This window comes from Lygodium microphyllum, chromosome 27 (assembly GCF_053477565.2).
Source record: "Lygodium microphyllum isolate KBCC chromosome 27, Lygodium_microphyllum_v1.1.10, whole genome shotgun sequence".
In the NCBI taxonomy this organism is placed as follows: Eukaryota; Viridiplantae; Streptophyta; class Polypodiopsida; order Schizaeales; family Lygodiaceae; genus Lygodium; species Lygodium microphyllum.
The window spans coordinates 95403130-95425585 of NC_141161.1; the positions used below are offsets into that span (position 1 = coordinate 95403130).

At 43.6% G+C, this 22456-nt stretch overlaps 1 protein-coding gene across 2 annotated transcripts in view; it reads left to right on the forward strand.

The window, feature by feature from the left end:
- Positions 1-22456, forward strand: part of LOC148012621 (uncharacterized) — a 107455-nt gene that overhangs the window by 69271 nt on the left and 15728 nt on the right. For both annotated transcript variants that reach the window (XM_087669772.1, XM_087669773.1), the window contains exon 5: positions 5648-5826. In XM_087669772.1, the coding sequence (XP_087525898.1) occupies positions 5648-5826 (179 nt within the window). The remainder of the gene's footprint in view (positions 1-5647; positions 5827-22456) is intronic.

Below are 22456 nucleotides of genomic sequence, written 5' to 3' on the forward strand. Positions count from 1 at the left end.
TTCACCACCGCTTCCCTTCTCTCACTAGCCCTTTCCACTACCCTCACACCCCTTCAGGAGGACATTGTGGTTCATTAGGCCTTGTATTTGGAGTATCTTCCACTTGGCGTCACCATCATTTTCTTAGTGTCAGCATTTTTTTCCTTCAAGCTCCACCTTCACTTGTGTTTTTTAGTCTGGAGGTCTTCTACTTGCCTAGCATCATTATCTCTAGCTTGGTGTCAACATCCTAGCCTCTGGTAGCAGTCTCCATCATTGAGCGTCAGTGATTTCATCATTAGTCTATCATAGGGATTGCTGGGATCTACATTTTTTGCAGCTTGGCTTCTCCTCCATCACTTGGCGTCACTCGTCTATCACACAGGCTTTTGGGACCTACGTTTTTGTAGCCAAGCTCATCCTCCATCATTTGACATCATCATTATCCACTCGGCATTAGCATTTGGGCTGCTCTCCCTGCATTTGATAGCTTTGACACTTTGGAATTTGTGTTTTGTTGCCCAGGTCACTCCCTTCGCTCCCTTGACAATTGGTGATCATCTTCCATATCTTTGACAGTATCACAGGACTGTGGTCCACTTCCTTGGCAACTGTCTTTTACCTTCTAGTAATTACTTCGATAGCCCATTGCCTAGAGGATTGCGTTTTGCACCCTTCACTGTGCAAATTTCCACATGTGTTGCTGCCTGATTCAGATAGGACAATGCAATTATCTTTTGAGCTTCGACTCTGTTGTATCAACTTTTTTTCTCATATCATGATTTAATGCATCATCATCGTGTTCTTGTGTTTTTGAGTTTCTTTTCTCTCTCAGTATTTGCTGCACACACTTTGTGTTATTCTGTACAAACCGTATTGTCTCTCTACACTATCGCTTATTTTGATATGGTATTAGAGCATACTTGTTATTTTGATATGGTATTAGAGTGCAGAAGCTCAAAGAGCTAAACATCCTGTTCATTAGAGAAGGCGCAAATAGGTTGCGGGTTTGGCATCATCTATTGATTTTCCCCTTCATTTCGGTTGCATCACCAGGAGATAGAGATGCCCTTCTCTTCTTCTCCCACCCACCCTTCCTTTTACAAGTTGACACTCTGGTGCTATGACTTCTCCACAAGCAAATGGAAGACCATTGGATGTACCTCTTTTGGTATCATTGGAACTCCCACCGATATTTGCCACCGTGAACCTTTGCTCCCTATCCTATTGGAGTATATACGTCTACCCCCATGCACTCATTGTGCCACCTCTTCCTTTTGGTACAGAGTTTATTTTGCACTGGCTTTCAGATTTTTATGCTAAGGCAATAAGACGCATCGAATGTGCGTGTAGCCCTTCGGAGCCACAGGAGGATGGACTAGTACCACGGCCTCCTCGCGACCATCGAATGTACTATAGAGGTTGCTTCTACTTCTTCTAGGGTTTCAGGAATGCCACCTCGACAACCCGTGATTTTGCAGTTTGCTCCATTGAGAGACAATGATTGTTGGCTACCGCCCCATCGGTAGTCCGTTCCTTCAAGAGAGAGTGATTGTTCAACACCTTCTATTACTTTGGCTCTGCAGTGTGCTCCACTAAGCGATGGTGATTATGGCCCACCCTTGGCTCAATTCGAGTCTCCCTTTTCCCCACCCTCGACTACTTAGGTTCAACAGGCCACTTGTGGGAGTTTGATTCCTTAGATACATTCTTCTGCATGACCGGTGGCACTTCGTTCGTCATTAGATGATTCAGAGTTCATGGTCCATGAGTTTTTAGATTCCCTCTCATGGAGGGGGATCTAGAGGGGGATGCATTCTCATTGCCCTCCAAGGGGACTTCTACTTCTTTGGCTTCAAAGGGGGCGCCTGTCTCTCCACCTTGTGAGGGGGCACCTACTCATCTCATGAAGTTTGTCACCCACCATTTACTATTTTGAGATGACTGTCCTCGAGCAGTCATTTCTCCTAGTGATACCTAGGATCTTCAGAGATTGCCTAGATCGAGGCCTTGGAGGATTAGCCATGACTTGGTGCCGAGACCTTCGAATTCCTTCTAGCATGGAGTTACGGAGCTAGTGGCTTCTCTCTTGAGGTGGAATCAAGTTCTATAGTTCATCATGTCTACTATTACTTACTATAGGTTACCTTTCAGATAGAAATCTTGGATCTCCTAGATCCTCTACATTTTCATTGTCTTTGTCTTCGCTCCTCTTTCTTCATCCCTTTATGGGCCTGTGAGGGGTTGTTGAGAAACCACTTCTTCAGTTTACATACTTCATTTAGGGTTTTGCACTGACAGCCCTAAAAGGACTAGTATCCATATTTTGGCCACTTTTTCAGTGGGTGCCCACACACTGGTGCACCACCCTAGACAGCTTATGCCTATAAATAGGTAGTTAATTCATTCATTCTTCACCAGCCTCTTCAGTCATTCTTCACCACCACTTGCCTTCTCTCACTAGCCCCTTCCATTGCCCTCACATCGTCACCATCATTTGCTTGGCATCAACACCCTTCTCCTTCAAACTCCACCTTCACTTGCGTTTTTTAATTTGGAGGTCTTCTCCTTGCTTGGTGTTATCATCTCCGGCATAGCATCAACATCCTAGCCTCTGGTAACAGTCTCCATCATCAAGCGTCAGTGATTTCATCATTCGTCCATCATAGGGGCTGTTGGGACTTGCTTTTTGCATCCTGGCTTATCCTCCATCACCTTGCATCACTCATTTGTCATAAAGGCCGTTGGGACATGCGTTTTTGCAGCCAGGCTCATCCTCCATCATCTGGCGTCATCATTATCCACTTGGCATCAGCATCTCGGCTGCTCTCCTTGTATTTGACAGCTCCGATACTTTGGGATTTGCGTTTTGTTGCCCAAGCCACTCCTTGGCATTAGATGACTGTTGTTTGCTCCCTCGACAGTTGGTGATCATCTCCCACATCTTTGATGGTATCAAAGGATTGTGGTCTGCTCCTTCAACAACTGTCTTTCACTTCCAATGATTACTTTGATAGCCCACTGCTCGAAGGAGTGCATTTTGCTCCCTTCACAGTTCAGATTTCCACAGATACCGTCGCCTAATTCAGGCAAGACAGTGCAATTATCTTTTGAGCTTCAGCTCCATTGTATCAACTTTTCTTCTCATAGCATGATTCGGTGCATCATCACCGTGTTTTTCTTGTGGTTCTGAGTTTCTCTTCTCTCTCAATGTTTTCCATACACACTTTGTGTTACTCCTCATAAACCCTATTGTCTCTTTGCACTATGTATCAAAGCATACCTATTATTGTGATTGAGTGGTAGTGCTATAGGATGGAAAAGGTGCGTAGGGGGGATAGGTTGGTTAGCATAGGGGAGTGGAGTACACTTGGAAATTAATCTTACAGTATGCACCATGTATGCGTGAAGTGTACAGAGTGAATCCAAAAGTGGAAATGGATTGATGAGACATTGGCATGGTGATTGGATGAGTAGTCCATGGAGGAGAGATAGGGACACATGGGGCAGAGGATGGAAATCCTTGAGTGGGAGTGACCCATGGAGTGTGTGACGACGCACCATACATAAGCAAAGGATGGAAATCCTTGCGTATGAACTGCTGATAAATGGGGATGTGAGGATTCAAGGGTAGTGAGGAGGATGCCATCACAACCGTCCTAGGGTAGAAAGAAGTGCTCACTTGCGGATATGTGGAAGGCACAATGTTAAAGGGTGGCATTGCTCCTAACATTGTACTAGGGTGCAAAGGGGTAGTGAAGTGAGGTAGGATAGAAGATGGTATGGAGAGAGAAAGTGCAAGGAACAGAGTTGGAGGATCCAACTTTTAGTGTGCTGGATGTGGAAGTGGAGTGTAATCTGGGGTCATGGAATGAAGAAGGGAGGAAATTGAGGTGTGGATCAAAGAGGGTGGGATGGGAGGGATTTGAGAAGTGTGGGTTACATGCTCAAATGAAACAGAAGATGCAGATGTACTTGATGAAGAATGTTTGCTTTGAGAGCCCCCTGTATTGATGTTTATATATTGAAAATGATTTGGATCCCATACATCAAAAGGAGAAATAGGAGAGGGCTTTGATTCATTTGACTCAAAGGGGTTGTACAAACTTGACAGTGGGCTTGGCTGAGATGAAGAAAATGGATTGCGAGTCATCCCAAATGTCATATATCCTCCATGATTGGAGAGGTGGCCAGCCTCACCAACTGGTCTAGATGGAGTAGCAAAGCTGGTAGGAGGGGTGTAAGCTTGACTATACATGATGCCGAAGTACTCATCAAACTCCTTTGTCAAGAGATTGAAATGTGGAACAAGAGAAGAAAAAGAAGGTGAAGGTGAAGGTGAATGTGGGGCATTGTCTTCCTCGCCAAGTTCATAATGCCTCCATAGGGCCTTCAATGATGGAGAAGTCTGATAAGACATCATGAGATCTCGAGAAGGAGGTTTTTGAGACATTACGAATCAGCTACATGTCATTCGTGTACCTCTTACAACACTAAGCCCCCACAATATCTGAAGGATACTTTTTTCAAGAGTACCATCTCTAATACCGTGTGAAGATATGCTAGGGTTTGCATTGAGAAAACAGAGAATGTACAACCATGACTGCAATACAAAGACTCAGACAATGATGTGCAAAACTCAAGCCCTAAATACAAAATGCAAAACTTAGAACGCATAAACACAAACACAAACACAAACAAAGAAGAAAGAGAACTTTGAAGTGAATGAATCAATGCTGTAAATGAAGAAAAGAATATACAAGATGTCAAGGGCAAGCTGTCCAATAGCCGGTAGCTCTCATGGGAGTGGGTTGAGGGGGGTGTTGATGTGTGTCTTCCATCGGAGATAGATCCCGAGTGCAGTAACCACTAGTCGAAATAGAGACTGATGAAGAAAAGTGCTGAAAACACAAAAATGGCCTGATTGTAGATGATGGAAGCTGATCACTGGTAGCAGTGGAAGGCTAGGCGACAATTGTAGACCACATAGCAGCAGTCATTGGGGGTTGGACAGCTAGTGGAAGAGGGCTGATGGTTGAAACCTGCATGGGGATAGGGTTGAACGATGGTCAGCCTATCTGTTTATAGATGTGGAAGGATCCTCCCAAATTAGGGTTTTGCATGTGGGACACAAAAACTCTCTAGAACCGCTCCTTGTTCCATGAAACTTTTGGTAATTTGCTGTTTTTAAGAGCTAATCAAGATGTAATGAATTTTTAGCTCAACAATCCTATGCATCCATCCAGTGAGTGTATTCAGTCATAACTGTAAGATCAAGACCACTAATGCGCAGCCTGACTTATGTTGCTTTTGACATCGTTTAAGCCTATTGCTTGACCTAACATCTATTTTTAAACAATACCATAGTTCCAGCATTATTTACAGCTTCACCAATTGTTAATGCAAATGCAGTCTACAGCTGTTTTCTCCAACACCAAAATTTTTGAACTGAATCTTTGTCAAGCATGCACTTCTCTAATTAGATGCAAAGTAAATAGTTCACAATTGTTCTTTGGGAAGTTTAGGATAAATATGTACATTCACGGCATAAATAGCCTAATGCAAAATGTTTTCTAATTTGAGGATCAAGGTCACATATTTTTATCACTGGATGTACGTTGCTTTTACTATTGGACTTAACGGCTATTTTTCTTGAAAAAAATGTTAGCTCCAGAATGGTTCCCGACTCCACAGAATTTGCAGTACAATGATGCAATCAAAAAGTTGGACAATGTTGTGTATGAGGTGATTAAAGAAAGGAGAGCTTTACTGGCATCAGAGGATCTCAATATCAAAGCTGGTAACAGGTGTAGTCATTTTCAAGACCTGTTGACACAGTTATTAAAGGTATGTTCGCAATTTGTAGCACAGAGTCTAAGTGGGATTGTGTGGATTAAATACATCCTCTGAACTAATGTTGCTAGAAGCTACAAGAATCTGGTAAAGGCTACTGTCACTTAGAGAACCCTTTGACAATTTTGAGGAGTGACTGGGAAGCTTTCTACCTTGTAGATAAACTGTTTCTCTCTAAAAACCTTTTGACAATAATGGAAGGAGTGACTAGAAAGCCTTTCGTCTTGTAGGCGCATTGGTCCACTCAAGCACAATTATTTAGGCACTACTAAAGAAGCTTTGATTGAGGAAGATGAATAACTTCATTACACGCAGCAAAAAGTGATGAGAGGAAGAAGCTGAATGATGATGTTTGGTTTGGAAGGAAACATGAGAGCTGGGGGTATAACACCAGGACCCATTTAGAAATCTTGAGAGTACAGCCGTCAGTTAAGCAGCACTTTTCCTGTCAATTATTCTGACTGGTACTTTGATGAGAGATGGATATGGAAAATTCAAAGTTGTCTATTGATCTCCATCTGTGTCAAAATAAAGGGCCAATTGGCAGGAAGACTGTTCTAAAATTTTTTTCTTCTGTTTTGTCTGAAATCTAGCATTGGCAGGTAATTTTTGGTAGGAACATGATTATCATTCATGTGAAAGGCAATTGTTTCGTGATTATGTTCTTGTTAAATGAAGGCCCATCTTGTTGTAATGTCTGGTTGTAAGATCTTCATTTAGTTTTGGAGGTCACCTAGGGTGGATAGTTGAGCACTTTCCCGGTACATCTTAAAAGGGATACTTAGTGAAATGCATTTTATCAGCGGAGAATTAGCTTGCCTACATGAAGATTTAAACTATTTGGACTGTAGCAGCAGGGAATGGCTGTTCCAGACTTTAGGAGCTGTGGGAATGTCTCTCTTACCCCCCAAACTGTTGGAATAGCCTGTCTCTCATTCCTCGGTCCATTCCTTACCAGTTCTCTCCTGTTCCATGGTTGGTTATCCTTTAGTGACAAAGATATTATAAAGAAGTTGGTGCAAAGATCTGCTAAAGTACAGTTGTCAGAAACAATGGCCTCAAAGGTAGCCAAATTATGGAGTTTCCATGCCATCCAAAGTGTCCAAAAGCGCACCTAGAAAAGGGAAGCAGCATTAGCCTTCAATCTGATTGGGAAGGATCCCAAGAGCAATAATACTTTCCAAAGCCAAAGGAAGGAAAACTAAGTTTGAGAGAAGAAGACACCTCTTGAATAAGCTCCTGCAAATGCAAACAATGCCATAAAATGTTGGATCATGAAGCACTACATCTGTGACACATAGTAGCAGTCCCTTGCTTGCAAGCTAATAACCAAAAGCAATAACATGTGTCATGAAGCATAGTTCTCCATGGAAAAGTTGTCTTTAAGTGGCAGTTTGCTGGTGCCAACTTTAGAAAGTCTCTGGTGCCATTTAACAAGAGAATATGTGTGATGCCAAAGGGAATTGGCATGTTTAAGTATCCAAGGCTCAACTTGAGAGTAATACACATTCGGGGAAGAATCATAATTGCACCTTCAGGAGTAAGAATGTCAGTCAGTCTAGTATGTGCATGTGTGCACACACATGCACACGTGCACACACGTACGCTTGCTTCTTTTTGGTGAGCAAGTTGAATGCATTGTATTAATCTAGAGTAGGTGTTGTATTCAGTGAGAATACAACACATCAAAAGCACTCATAAAAAAGTGAGTATGGATGACAGTCAATCTCATGAAGAGAGAGAGAATCAAACAAGTACTGTTGAAGGGATCTATGAAAAACCATAAGATCAAACAATGGGTCACTAGACATAGCACGATTGTAGGACCGCCAAACTATTGAAAAAGCAAGTATCTCACCCAATTAAAGAAGTAAATGTGCAAATGTAAGGCAGTGGGAACAATGCCAAAGAACATGAAGAACTTCCCAAAAGTTGTAGAGTGAAACAAGTTCTCAAATATGCTGAGGCATGCTCAAGAGGGAGTGCAAGACAATGCAGCTTGAAAAAACATGTTGGATTGTTGCTTGAGATGTCATGCAACATACATATTTCAATTCCCCAAAACCATGCTTAGCAAGGAAATTGCCCACTTGCAAGGGCATCAGCCAAACAATGCTAATGGAAAACCTCAATCGGAGAGGAAGCATGATTTTCCAAATCTTGTGAACATGCTTGCATCAGTATTTCAGTGGTCTATCCACATGTTACAAAGATTGACATGCTCCCGAATCCACCATGGAGAGAGGACATGAAGATACACTGATTTAGGACTCAGGAGTCAATGGAATAAGAAATGAAGGTCTAGAAATAGGAGTGACCCATTGCAGACTCCAATTGCATACGTAGGAATGTTGATGCAAAGGAGAATGGGTTCCAACAAAGATAGAAGATCCTTATTTAAGTCAAACCAGCCGATAGCGCATCCCTAGACCATATCTAGTAGAAACAGCCACAAATGATACCATGCGTGTACACATGCACATTGTCAGGAGTTGTGTGCTTGACGGCCGGTGTTGGAGCGTTTGGGGTCGAAAGTCTACCACGGGGGTAAGAGACAGTAGGGTGAAGGGAGATTTAGGAAGAGGAGTAGACAGAAGAGAAGGGGTTTAAAGAAATAGAAGATGTAGAAGAATACTCATAGAGGTGAAACCTGTTAATTTATTTCTGCATCTTGAGAAGATAAATCTCTTGTAGACAAAAAATGTGCATAAAAAAATAGCTTCCTCTCTGCTACTCAGACCGCCAATTCGATGCTTTTGTTGGTTCCGAAAGGGGGGACAAAATACTAGGACACCTGGTCAGAATACTCCCAGATCACTTCTTCCCCAAGTTTGGAGTGCTGTTTGTTGCCTGTAAATTGTGATCGTGCGTCACGCGATTTCGCCAATCCTTCTTTTTACATAAAATTCCCCAAAAATGGTTGAAAGCTACTTGTTTTTTTCTTAAACATGTCATTCTATTCTAGAAGTTGTCTACAGCTTTTGGACATTTACAAGAGATAATATCTAAAATATCAAAAATAGCTAAACTTGTTCAAAAATCTAGTATTTTTGAACCATCTACACTAGGACACTGACACTAATGACTAATATAGCATTGGCTCTCTAGATCAATAAGAAAGCCGAATGATGATGTACTCTAGAGTTTTTCACACTGTGTCTGTGTAGCGGCACGACATCCACCCTCTCTTAACGTACACATTCTCTGGCATATGCCAAAGTCTTATGGACCTGCAGTGTCAGAAGAAGTATCCTTTGCCATGTCAATGTCTTCATCTTCTACCTTTTCTTCTTCCATATTCTCATGTTCATGCTCAGTATCCAACTCCTTCAACTCATATGCTGAAGACTCCCTACGTTTAAAGAGCTTGATATGTTTTCCAGCCATTGGAATCCTTAGAGCTGTTCCATCCATCTCATTTAATGGACTAAACCTTACCACATATGGACCAAACCACCGCTTTGCCATCTTCCGACTGGCACTATGTTGATTTTCCAAGCTGCTGTCATAAACCAACACCCAGTCCTCTTCTTGTATAGCTCATGGTCGAAGTCTGTGTCACTTGTCAAACCTCTTCTTGTTCTTGATCCTTAATAGTCTTCAAATTTTTCATGGCTGTCTTAATGCCTTCAGGCCTTTTTTCTAACTGTCTAATGCATAGGACTAGCAACTCTTCTCTATTCAAATCGTCTTTCCATGGTAGAACACTCCAAGGAGCAATAGTCTCCTCAATAGGCATGATTGGCTGTTGTCCATATATTAATTTAGTAGGTATATACCCTATAACTGCACTATGAGTGGTCCTATCAGCCCACAAAGTAAAGGGTAACATTCTTGGCCACTCTTTCATCCTGTCCTTGCATGACTTTGCTAATGCTTTAATGATAGGCTGATGACCTCTTTCACTTTTGCCATTTGCTTTAGGATTGTAGGCTGAAGTTAAAGCCAACTTGATACCCAATCATGAAAAGAAGTCACGAGCCTCATCCGCATCCAATTCTCCTCTATTTGCAACCACTTTTACCAACACAACCATACCTACAAAAGACTTCTTCCAATAAGAACCTGTAAACTGCTTGAGTAGTCGATTCGATGTAAGAAGAATTGGCATTTATTAGGAAGGCACCTTGCCTAAAGATGGAAAGCACCCAAACTCATCAGGCAAGTGACGAGCAACAAGACGACGGCATCTAGCCTTGAGCATAGATGACTAGTTTGATGCATCTGCCCATCGATTGCTGCTTGTCGTTGATTGTTTCGCCAGTTTGATTGCCGCGTTGACTATCAATAATGTCGACTTGGAGTTGGATACTCTCAAAGAAGGCGATCCCGTCTAGAGCACCTCATAGCTTCCTCGCCATTCTTGTCGCACTTCATCCAATATGATACTCATGACGTTGATGCGCGGCCCATGACATGCAGTTTGGAAGCCAAGTGATGCCGTCCATGAGGAGAAGAGGATGGTTTGCTTGATGCACTTGAGAATACGACGGCTGAGAAGTATTAAGGTCCTCTAGAGCAGGTGGTGCACAAAGGGCTGCAGCCTCTGCGAGCTGGGCTGCAGACTGTCACACTCCAGGCAGGGCGGTCACCAAGCGCAGGGCTGCTGACCCCACGAACAGGGCAGGAGTGTAGGAGACGTACGTGAAAATAGGACGTCGGGCAGGCATCACGCTTCTCTCCACAGGCTGTGAACAGAGCAGAGCCGCTGCACATGCACGCAAGGAAGGACAGCAGCATGAAGGCTGGGCACCGGCTAGGACAGCAACACGCCAGTCAGGAAGGGCCAGCGATGGTGCGAGCATGACCAGGAGGGGCAGGCTCCATCATTCTCTCTCTCTCTCTCACTAACTCATGACCGGTAATTGGCCGTCAACCCTGCCTCGTCAACCCTGCCGTCCCCTCTTTCGCTCTGCTGGCCAACTACCATTGCCGCCGACTCCGTGTTCCTACTGCCGCCTCACCTTCCGCATCCTATCACAACCGCCTCCTCTATCCCACCACAACCGCCTCCCTGGCTCACAGCAATCGCCCTGCCTACCATGCCTCAACTTGCTTTGCCCGCACTCTCTCCTCGCTTCGCAGCCATGGACACTTCCTCGGCCTCCTCATCCACCCTTGTAGCCTTCGTAAGATTCCTTGAACAAGCAACATCCATCTCCCCTTCCCCCACACAACCCCAATAGGCAAACCAGCGGCTATACCCTGCGCCAACAGACCAAGAAGCACCCACACCACCGACACATGGAGCTAGTGTATCGCCAGAGATCGGAGCTGGTCCTCCACCGTCCCTAGGGGGTTCTTGTGTAGCCCCCCACATACACTTGGCCGATGCCTTCCCATCGATCTGCGTTGCTCCGGACACAGAGCTGGCACTCAGGGAGAGAGTGACAGCCCTAGAAGCATCATCCTTGGCCTGCAGAATGGTTGGAGATCGTCCGCCTATCCACAGTCTTAAGGACTCCATCCAGTCTACTCTTACCGGCACCCTAGCTAGGATCATGTGAGTGGTGCCCCTTGGAAAGGGATGCTTCGGACTCTTGTTCAGCTCATCCGAGCAGATGGAGGTAGCGCTTGCTACCAGTCCGCTTGATGCCAAGATCTCAGTAGCATACTTTGACAGATGGATCGAGGGCCGGGACTATTCATTGCTTGGAGATGGCACTGCCATCACCATCTCTTTTCCTGGCCTTGATGAGTATTTTACGCCATACCTTTCCGAGATTGGTAGTGCATTTGGCCACATCATACAGAGGGATATGACTTTTGCTGACGCAGTCTCAGAAGGCCCACATAGATACCCATCGGTCCGAGTGATAATACCCACAGAGTCTTTGCAATGCCTTCCCCAGAATATTAGAATTCCCTCCATTCACGGGGGCTTTCTTATCCGGCCAGTCTTTTATACAGGCCTCCCTGGTCAGTGCTTTGCTTGCAAGATGATTGGACATCTTGCAGCTGAATGCCCTAGGACACGCCGACGCCAAACCTCCTTTAGGGATGAGGAAGGTGGTAGACCTGAGACGCATCAGAGGAGTGATGCAGAGCGCGAGAGACGACGCAAGGCTAGACAGAGGAGGAGACAGCGCCAACGAAGAGAGCGCGTTGGCGAGAGGCAAAGGCACGAGGGCCTAGAGCCGAGACGGTGGAGAATGATGAGGGACCTTAAGCCGTCAGCCCATGCAAAGCCACTGCAGCCCCCCACTGCTCCCATAGACGCTCCTTTGGATGCCCAAGAGCCAAAGGTCCCACAGCCATTGATACGGGCAGCACTGTAGATGGATGTGATTCAGCCCATGAAGGTAGCAACACCAGTAGCCTCTTAGGACCTACATCAGGCTTTAGATACGCCACAGTCCCCTAGACCATTGCTCCATCAGGTTGAGCTTCCCGAGCTTAGCCCATCTCAGGTACTCAACACACAGTAGGCAAGGGAGGCCGTGATAGCCCGGGACAGTGAGCAGGAGGTAGAGGACTCAGATGCCTACTCTGAGGACTTCCCCCCATTACACCCCGCAGCAGAGATAGCGGAGAGGACACATGATCGGGTATATACTAGGAGGCAGCAGAGGCAGGCATGGGCTGTATAGCCATGTCGGTCCGAGAGGTTGAGACACACTCCATGAGGATACTCTCATGGAATGTACAAGGCTTCGGAGGTCGTCAGTTTAGGCAGGGCCGGAGCCTCATGCGATAGGATTTGCACAGAGCTCTAGTAGGAGGATCAATTGATTTTCTTGTGTTACAGGAGCACCACCTTTTGGCAGACAGGATATCCTGATGTTGCGGGAAGCTATTGCCAGGTCAGAGTCACACTTATCGGGCAACAGCTGTAGGTGCTACTGAGATACCAGCTGGAGTATGTATATGCGTCGAGGAGCAATGGACTCAATTGGTACATGGTTGGGGTATTCTGATTCCAGGGAGAGCCATGTGGGTCTTGGCGAGAGTGGAGGAGGCACTCATTGGTTTGTTGGCCATTTACGCCCCGAATGGCCAATGAGACAGGAGACAGTTTTGGACAGTGTCTACCACAGGTTGATCACTGGATGGTAGGGGGTGACTTTAACATGGTGGAGGCTCTTGAGGACAGGAGAGGCAGATGCACAGAAATCATTAGGGGAGGAGAGCAGGCTGCTTGGGAGGAGTTCTTAATCTAGATTAGAGGCCAGGACCCATGGTTCACAGCAAAGTTTGGCAGGACTACATGCTCACTTCAGTTCTCTAGGAGAGACAAGGCGATAGGAGCCAAGACTTTCTCTAGGATTGATCTATTTTATATGGATGACTGGGCTTGCGACATAGGCGGCCTTACAGGCATCATACCTGGCAAGACCCTCTCGGACCACTCACCGATTCAGATACTTCTTGAGAGAGTAGGGGGACCCCATTCTTGTGTCAGGATTCCAGAGCACTTGTTTTATGAGGATTGTGAGATGGAAGGATCGAGGTGCAGCTCAGAGTTCATTCGACAATGTGAGAGTAAGAGAGACAGAGTGAAGCATGACACCCATGAGAATAGACTGAAAGAGTGTAACCAGAAAGTACAAAGTACAACCCTTAAACCTTAGGGTTGTAGGGGGTGTTCACACCACCCGACACACACTAAGTGCCCATAAGTGTGTAACATAAGCACATAAGCACATACGACAATAAGACTATAAGTCTGGGGGAAAAAACCTCTCCTACCGAGAGTAAAAAGTGCCCCAGTGTCCTACTGATCACCGACACTCCCATATGAGCGTAAGCGCAAGTGAGTCGTGAGTCAAATACCCAACAAACCCCCCTGGAGTGAAGAGTGATCAAGAGTACAAGGATCATCCGCCACCAAAGGATATCAAATTTAAAGCATCGCGAAATGCTTCAAATTTGTCACAAGGAAGAGCTTTGGTGAAGATGTCTGCCACATTACTGGTGGTAGGACAATAGACAAGGCTGATATCACCTGCATGTAGCCTCTCCCTGACAAAGTGATAATGGATCTCAATGTGTTTCGTGCGGGCATGAAATACTAGGTTCCGTGCCATTGCAATGGCACTCTGACTATCAGTGAACAAAGGAGTAGGCTCCGTAATAGATACATCCAAATCAGCTAGCAAGCGTCTAAGCCATACGCATTCAACTGTGGTAGTGAAAGCTGCCTTGTATTCAGCTTCACACAACGATGTGGCAACAGTGGATTGTTTCTTGCTAAGCCAAGAAATGCAAGAAGAGCCAAGAAAGAAACAATTGCCACTAGTGGAGTGACGTGTATCATAATCACCAGCCCAATCAGAATCACTGTAAGCATGTAACTGCAGTGGTCCCCCCTTGGCATAAAGCAACCCAAGAGATCAAGTACCCTGCAAGTAACGAAAAACACGCTTGACAGCTTGCCAATGTGACATACGTGGCTGATGCATATACCTGCTCAAAGCTGAAACTGCAAACTGTATGTCCGGCCTAGTGTTGCATAGATAGATAAGACATCCAACTGCAGGAGCATATGTATGTATATCAAATAAATCACTGTCATCATATAATGACAGTTTCAGTCCAGGTTCCATAGGAGTACAAATTGGCTTGCAATCCTGTAAGCTAAACTTCTCAAGAAGCTGCCCAATATACCTTGATTGTGATAGCCCAATACCTCGAGCATCATGTATGAACTGGATGCCCAAGTAGTAATGCAAAACTCCCAAGTCAGACGTGTCAAAAGTTTGCTGCAAATTTTGTTTGAATGCTGAAATCTGATCAGCATTTGTTCCAGTGAGCAAAAGGTCATCAACATAAAGACATATAATCAGCATAGATCCCCCTTCTTTACATACGTAAAGGGTAGACTCAGATGAGCTGTTTAGAAACCCCTGACCAAGCAAGAAAGCATCTATTTTTGCATACCAAGCTCTAGGAGCTTGTTTCAAACCATATAGTGCCTTTTTGAGCTTGCATACCAAATGTTCTGAGCCTTCAACTGCAAAACCAATGGGCTGCTGTACATAAACTTCCTCCTGAAGTTCCCATGTAAAAATGCAGTCTTGATATCTAGCTGATGCACTGTCCAACCATAATGTGCAGCCAAAGCAATCATAGACCTGATGGTCGTCATATGGGAAGTAGGAGCAAATGTCTCCTCATAGTCAATGCCCTTTTTCTGTGCGTAGCCTTTAGCTACAAGCCGTGCCTTGTATTTATCAATGGATCCATCTGCTTTACTTTTCAGTTTGTAGACCCATTTCGTTCCAATGGCTTTCTTCCCAAATGGCAAGGACACCAAATCCCAAGTTTGATTCTTAGTAATAGAATCTAATTTAGCTTGCATTGCTGCCATCCAATGCACACTGTGTTGTGCATCCTCATAACATTTAGGCTCTTCATTATCAAAAGTACTTGCTGCCATAACAAACTCCATGGTATGTGCTGAGTCATGCAAACGAGTTTGCCTTCTAGTACGACCAGCCATGGGTGCATCCAAAGGACTATCTTGCATAGTCTGCAAATACCATCTAGGTAACTGTCTAGCTTCCTAATTGTGTGCAAGCTCTTGTTGAATTTCAGTTTCAGCATTATGTTGAATATTCCGATCAGCCAATGGCTGAATTTCTGCACTTTCCATAGGAGCAGCTGGCTGAACATTAGGTTCATTTTCTGAAGCTCCAGCTGAATCACCAAAAGTAATGGGCAGCAGCCCTTCAAAAACATCACGGGCAGCCTGATATGTGTCCAAACCAGCCAAGGATAATTCTGATTTTTCATCAAAAACATCCCTGCTGACAAAAACCTTCTTTGTAACGGGATCATAGAGTCTGTAGCCTTTGCTCTCATTGCTATATCCCATAAAAATGCACTTAACAGCCTTGTTGTCCAACTTTTTTCTAAGTACCTGTGGAATATGGGCATAGGCAAGACACCCAAAGGTACGAAAGTGACCAACTGAAGGTTTACGGCTGTTCCAAGCCTCAAAAGGTGTGATGGTCTTCAAGGCTTTGGTAGGGCATCTGTTCAAAATATGGCAAGCACACATGACTGCTTCCATCCAAAAACTATGAGGCAAGCTCTTTGCCTTCAGCATACATCTGGCCATCTCCATGAGTGACCGATTCTTCCTCTCTGCTACCCCATTCTGCTGTGGAGTATAGGCAGTAGTGTACTGATGGACTATGCCTTTCTTCTTCAAAAAAGAATTCAGCATAGAGAACATGTATTCCCCCCCTTGGTCCGAACGGAGAGTCCTAATTTTGCATCCAGATTGATTTTCAACAAGTGCACTGAAAGCCAAAAATGCATCATACACTTCTGACTTCTTTTTCAAACAGTAGACCCAGCAAAAACGTGTAAAGGCATCAATGAATGTCACAAAATAATAACAACCGCCCAATGACATGGTTTGCATAGGCCCACAGACATCTTAATGCACCAACTGCAATCTGGTTGTTGCTCTGAAAGCAACATCACGGGGAAATGAGAAACGATGCATTTTTCCCAAAATGCATCCCTCGTATAAGTGCTCAGGAGGTCTCTCCAAGAGAGGTAAGCCATCCAGCATCTGAGTACCCTGCAAAAGCATCAAGCTGCCAAAGTTTACATGCCCCAAATGAGCATGCCATAACTCCGCCTGTATCATAGCAGGAGTAAGAGTGGATGTCAAGTATGCCGTCTGATCTACTGAAAGAGCATCCAATTCATATAAACCATGACACAAAGATCCTGTCAAGACCAAAGTCATGCATTCTTTATCTCTAACCATGCAACGGTCATCATCAAATGTGACCTGCAAACCACAACGTGCCAAAGAAGAAATAGAAAGCAAATTCTTCTTGATTCCAGGCACAAAAGCATCCTGCAAGCGGAGAATAGAGCCATCAATGGCTGTGAGCTGAATCTCCCCAATACCACGAACAGGGTATGATGCATTATCGGCACACTGTATAGATTTCCCAACGGGAGGTGCATAAACTGAAGCAAACAGATCTCTGCGAGATGTAATATGTCTAGAAGCACCACTGTCAAAAAACCAAGTGTTAGCATCCTCTGTAGAGCTAAGTGCTCTATCGGCCCAAGGGATGTCATAATTGCAAGTGTAAAAACAATAGTCCCTGTCCACAACAAAGGACGCGGACTCACTAGCAGTGGAAGGAGTAGTAGAAACAGACATTCCTGACTCCTTCTCTTTGGCAATGCGCTTCCTGCACTCAGTGATATAGTGGCCTGGCTTCTTACAATAATGACATTTTCCTTTTTTAGCTTGCGTCCCCCCTTGTGTCTGATTCTGCGATGTGCCCGAAGTGCCAGAACTCTGTGGAGCATTTTTCACCTTGCTGTTTTTGCCTTTCTGTCTTGCCACAAAAGCTTGCTCAGAGACTATAGCATCCACACCACTATTTTTCCTTGTTTGCTCCTCCTCTAGAAGCAAACTAACCAGCTGAATAAAAGTGAGTGGGTGCTCGGCAATCCTCATGGTGAGGTTCAAGCTCGCAACCTGCATAAAAAGTCCCACACAGAGCAATGTGCCACCTCTATCACTGGCTAGTTCAGAAGTTCAGGAATCTGAATAGGCTGCTTTGACTGTACTTCTCCTCTGCGTCTCATTCACGTTACATCCTAGCTTCTGTTTCAGTTCTGCACAATTGGCTGCTACTTTTCCCTATTTGTGAAGGATGTTGTTTGATCCTAGAAAAACACACAACTCCTCCCGAATAGAAGATGGCGCTTCCTCTCTTCTACAACTGCTCTGAATTTGTAGCCAAGCAGCCTGTTCGAAGCTGGCTCCTGAGTTGGCAGTAGGTGTCTTAGTCAAATGATAGCTGCAGCTTGATGATCTTACCACCTTGGACCTCGTGATATGTAGCAATGGTCAAGTTTGTCAGTACTGAGCCTCCACAGATGGTACCATAAGTACATTCAACTTCCTTTGACAAAACTGTCAACCTCTTCAGCAATAGATAGTTTGCACTCCCTTGATTGTAGCCCATATTATAAAGTGCCACCTCATATCAATAGGTCACCATCATGAAAAATGGAGAAGAGAGTAGTGATCTCTCCTACTGTCCTCATGGACGGCCTCATAGGCCTCCCTTTTAATCATATTGCAAAACCATAACTGCATTGCATATTACACAGACCTGTCTTGCTCCAAGATTCACTGTGAGAGAGGAGCCGAGGCCAATCTTTCCAAAGGTAAGGAGGAGACTGTCCTTGACAGCGTTAGAAAGAGAAGTCAGAGGCTCCACATGGGCCCTTCACACTTCATGAAAGCATGCCAAAAAAGCATGCCGAAAAAGCACTCACCATAAAGGTCTCTCCTAAGGCTAATCATAGCCTTTTTCTCCGCCATCTAAAGGTCCTCCCTCTTTTTCTCCCCACATACAACAACTCTTAGGCTCTAAGCAAATAATTTTAAGACCTTCAAAGGGTAAACCCACATTAAGGCCTCATGAGTTCCCTTAGCCTTATAATGGCTGACAACACCCTTAGTTTGCAAGTTCTTAGTTGAAACTAGTTGCTTTATAGACAAATCAAACAGACTCCTCATGCACTTCTGCATATGGGAGATGAAAAACCACTTGAGAAATCACCCTAGGGAATGATGCACGGATAGTTTTCGGCTGGTGGATGCTCAGCACGCATGCATGTGCATGCACATAGGCGCGCGCGCACGCACACACACACACACGCACACACACACGCACGCACGCACGCACGCACGCACGCATGCACGCACGCGCACATAGAGACACACAAGTGCATGTGCACATGCATGCGGGTGCACACACTCTAGTCAACCAACATTAGTAAGTGAAGCACAATGATATAGTGATACAAAAGACTCATTTTTAATTGTTTGTTATCTCACTAAGTCGATAATGTACAAGGAGAAATAGAATTTATAGGGGTTTATTCCAAAAAATTAACAACAGTAAAACACATTCATGGATGAAACATCTAGGTTGCCAGCATGGCAGCAATTGTACTAGGATTGCATGAGTGAAAGTTGGACATAGGCATAAGGCTAAAATGAATGTGTGCCCATAAAAGCACAGTTCCTTTGAGAGAGCCTTTGAGAAAATATTCCAAAGAAGTAGAAGAATTCCCAAATCTTTAACTTGGAAATTGGACAATCAATTATCTGGAGAGGCTACTCACCCATAGGAACACTCCAAACGTGCATCTCTAGAAACTTAGCCATTGCTTCAAGGGAAATTTGTTTTTTCCAAATCTAGCAAGAGCGTGTTTCCACCATTTTAAGGATTTGTCTACATGTGGGGTTGTCAATCGAAGGTGGAAGGAATATATGTTTGTATACTTTCATGGATGCCATGACTTGTAAAGAAATAGGATGACACCATAGGGTATTGTGTTTGAGTCTAATATGCAAGCCTATCAGTTTCAACCATGGAAGGCACTGAAAACATTGTATCATGATGCTGATATTTCTCCAAATTGTTCTGTGATGCATGCCATGAGATTGCAAGCTTAATTGCTCTTGAATTGTCAATGATTCTTCAAAGACTGAGCTGCAATGTATGTTTTCCTTTCGTAGAGAGTTGCCTTATGATGGTGGTGTTAGCCTAGGCTTTGGACATTAGATATATGACATTAGTAGTATGTATTAGCCTTAGTCTTTTATGATTCATTTAGTTTGCTATGTAAGTGGACTTAAAATGTCATGAGATTAGTAGTTGGCATGGTTACAACAAGTGTGGCCTGAAAGCAGGCATTATTTTTTCTTTGTCTTGCTGATTAAGACTATGCATGATGAAGTTGATGAGAGATTTACAGAAATTCATCCTTTGATAGATTGTGCCTTGTTTTTGTGTCTTATTTCTTGAGTATTCTCTTCATTTTGCCTATTCAATGCTGTCATAGATATTATGCAGTCTCTTCCTCATGTTGTGCAATGTCTTTCTTGATTTGTGTGTTCATTTCTTGAGGCAGTAATGCCGTTTGTTCCCATGTCTGTAGCAATTATGCAGTCTTCTTGTTTATTTTGTATGGACTAAGGGCTGTAACTCTTTAGCCATCCTATCTATGACACCCTGTACCTTTGGTTAAAAAGTTCAAGCAAAATGATCCTGTTTCATGGGAAAATTTTGAGTTTCTTGCAAATCTTAAAGCAGTAATCGCTTGTCTTTCTGCTTATATGTCGGAGAATTATCCTTACCCATGAAATGTTATTTTGACAAGAAGCAAGTCCAATGAATTGAGGGAATTATGGGCAAGATAGTATCAGCAGGAACCATTGCGGAATGATGGAGGAGAAGTAGGAGAATTTGCAACCCTAGATGAGGAAAGTTGTACAACCTATCCTGCGCATTATCAAGATATTAGTATCTTTGGAGTTTGGAGGAGTGCCCTTGGTGTATGATTTTCCTGATAGCTCTATGGAAGAAGAGAAACCAATGCCTCTTACCCAAAATCAGACTCCTCCTCATCAAGTGGTTGAGAGATTGCAACATTTAGTATTGGGTAGTGCAATCCAGTTTTGTAGACTTTTGTACTGCTAACAAAGAAATCTCCAACTTCCCTTACCTCTATTGAAGAGGCCAAAGAGGCAATCCATAATAAATCCAAATCAATCATTTAACCCCAAGATTAGGGCTTTCAAGTCTTCTGGGAAGAAGAAGAAAGATCCAGATTGCCATGTTGCTCAGTTCAAGACAAGATGGCTTGCCATTGGCTTCAATAATAGGGATTAGGTCAAGCCTCAACAATTTGTTGCAACCTCTAAGGGAAAAGCTATGGACTGGTACAATACATATGGTATTCGTCATTTCACTACCTACGATGCTCTCAAAAGTGCATTTTAAAGTAGATTTCGGAAGGATAAAACAACAACCATTAATGTTCTAAATAAATTAAAGCAAAGTAAATAGAAGTCTATGCTTGTGCAAGATTATGCATAGAAATTCAAGAATTTGTTGAATAGATCGGATGTCGTAGATAGACTATTAGTGGAAATGTAGAGTTCTTATTCTGTGAAGGGTCTAGATAAGACACATAGCAAGTGTAATTACTAATATTGAGTTGCAGGCTAGTGGCACTATAGATGTTCTGGCTGATAGTGCTGAGAGGGTGGAAAAGAGACTTGGAAAGAGCAAGTCTACAAAGAACATTAGCCAAGACTCTTTTGACTTTGAATTAGAGTATTTTGATATAGATGATAGTAGGGATGATGAGGATTCTTCAAAAGGAGAAAAGAAGACATAAAAAGAAGTCAAAGAAAGACAAAAAGTTCTCTAGGGGTCGAAGGAAAAGTAAAGGCAAAGAGGGAAAGATAGCCTTGGAGAAGCGACTAGAAAAGAACATAAAAAAGTAGTTGATGGATATGAGAGTAATGAGTACTCAATGGAATGTGAAGTCCTATACTATTTGCAAAGCAATGTTAGTATAACTTGAATGTGAGGAATGCTAGGATACAGCCAGCATTGCTACAAAAATAGTGACAAATGTGAAGTCCTATACTATTTGTTTGAAAATCGGTCGGCTACAAAAACACTGAAATAATGACTAGCCAAGACCATGCAACAATGCTCAAGAGGACCTTGTTACTACTACGGTAGGCAGAGACATATGTCGGGACTGGGAATTACAAATGTCGGGACTGGGAATTACATATGTCGGGACTGGGAATTACAAATGTTGTAGGGGAAATGAGGAGTAAAGCAGCTCAGTCGTGCAGGTCTGTTGCACGAAATGCAGGAAAGCCAAGAGATTGATCAAGACCAGCGAGGTTTGCAAGAGGTTTTGTAGCAGCAAAATGATTATGAAGAAAATGGAGATTCCCATGAGCAGCAAGAAGGCTCTCAGTGACTTGTTTAAAGCATTGGTTAAGTCTGCTTTGCAACTAACCCTTGAACAAATCCAAAGAAGCTACTGTCAAGAAGTAGGGCCACTCAAGGAAGATTGTGGAAGCAATATGTTGAGGATGAAAAGGGCATATTAGATTGCCAAGCAATAATACCTACCTAGTCAAAGGTAGTAGACTACAAAGTGCCTACTATTCAAGTAGAATATTTGGGACTAAGATCGATGATGTGTTATTGGATGGAGGATTAGGGGTGAATAAAATCAGTGAAGAACTATATCTTTCCCATAAGCTACAAGGACTAGTATTGGCACCATTTCAAGTGAAGATGGCTAACTATAGGAGACTTTAACCTTTGGGGCTTTCGAAGAACCAGTTGACTAGAGTTGCAGGGCTAAAGTTCAAGTTCAGTTTTGTAGTACTTCAAATGGAGGAAAGCAAGCATGGATCAACTGACATGCTAAGAAAAAGGTTTTCAAAGCACACGATTTCATAATGGTCTATGATTTCAAGCTTGGTAAACATCTGGGTAAGTTGAAGCTCCGTTATGCAAGTCCTTATGAGATAGTCAAGGATGTTGGCCAAGGTGCTTTTATCTTAGCTACCTTGCTTAGAGACATACAACCCACAATTAGTGGCTTTAGGCTAAGGAGATTAATTTAACTTGACTATGATGAGCCAAAGAAGGATTCATAGGCTCAGCAAGTAGCAGGGCCACTCATTTAATCCAAGTAATTGTTGCTGTTCTTGAACCAACAATGTAGGATCCAATGGATACCTATGTGATTTGCAAGTCTTTTGGGAGAAACAGTCCTAATTTTAATTAAATCTATTTTATGA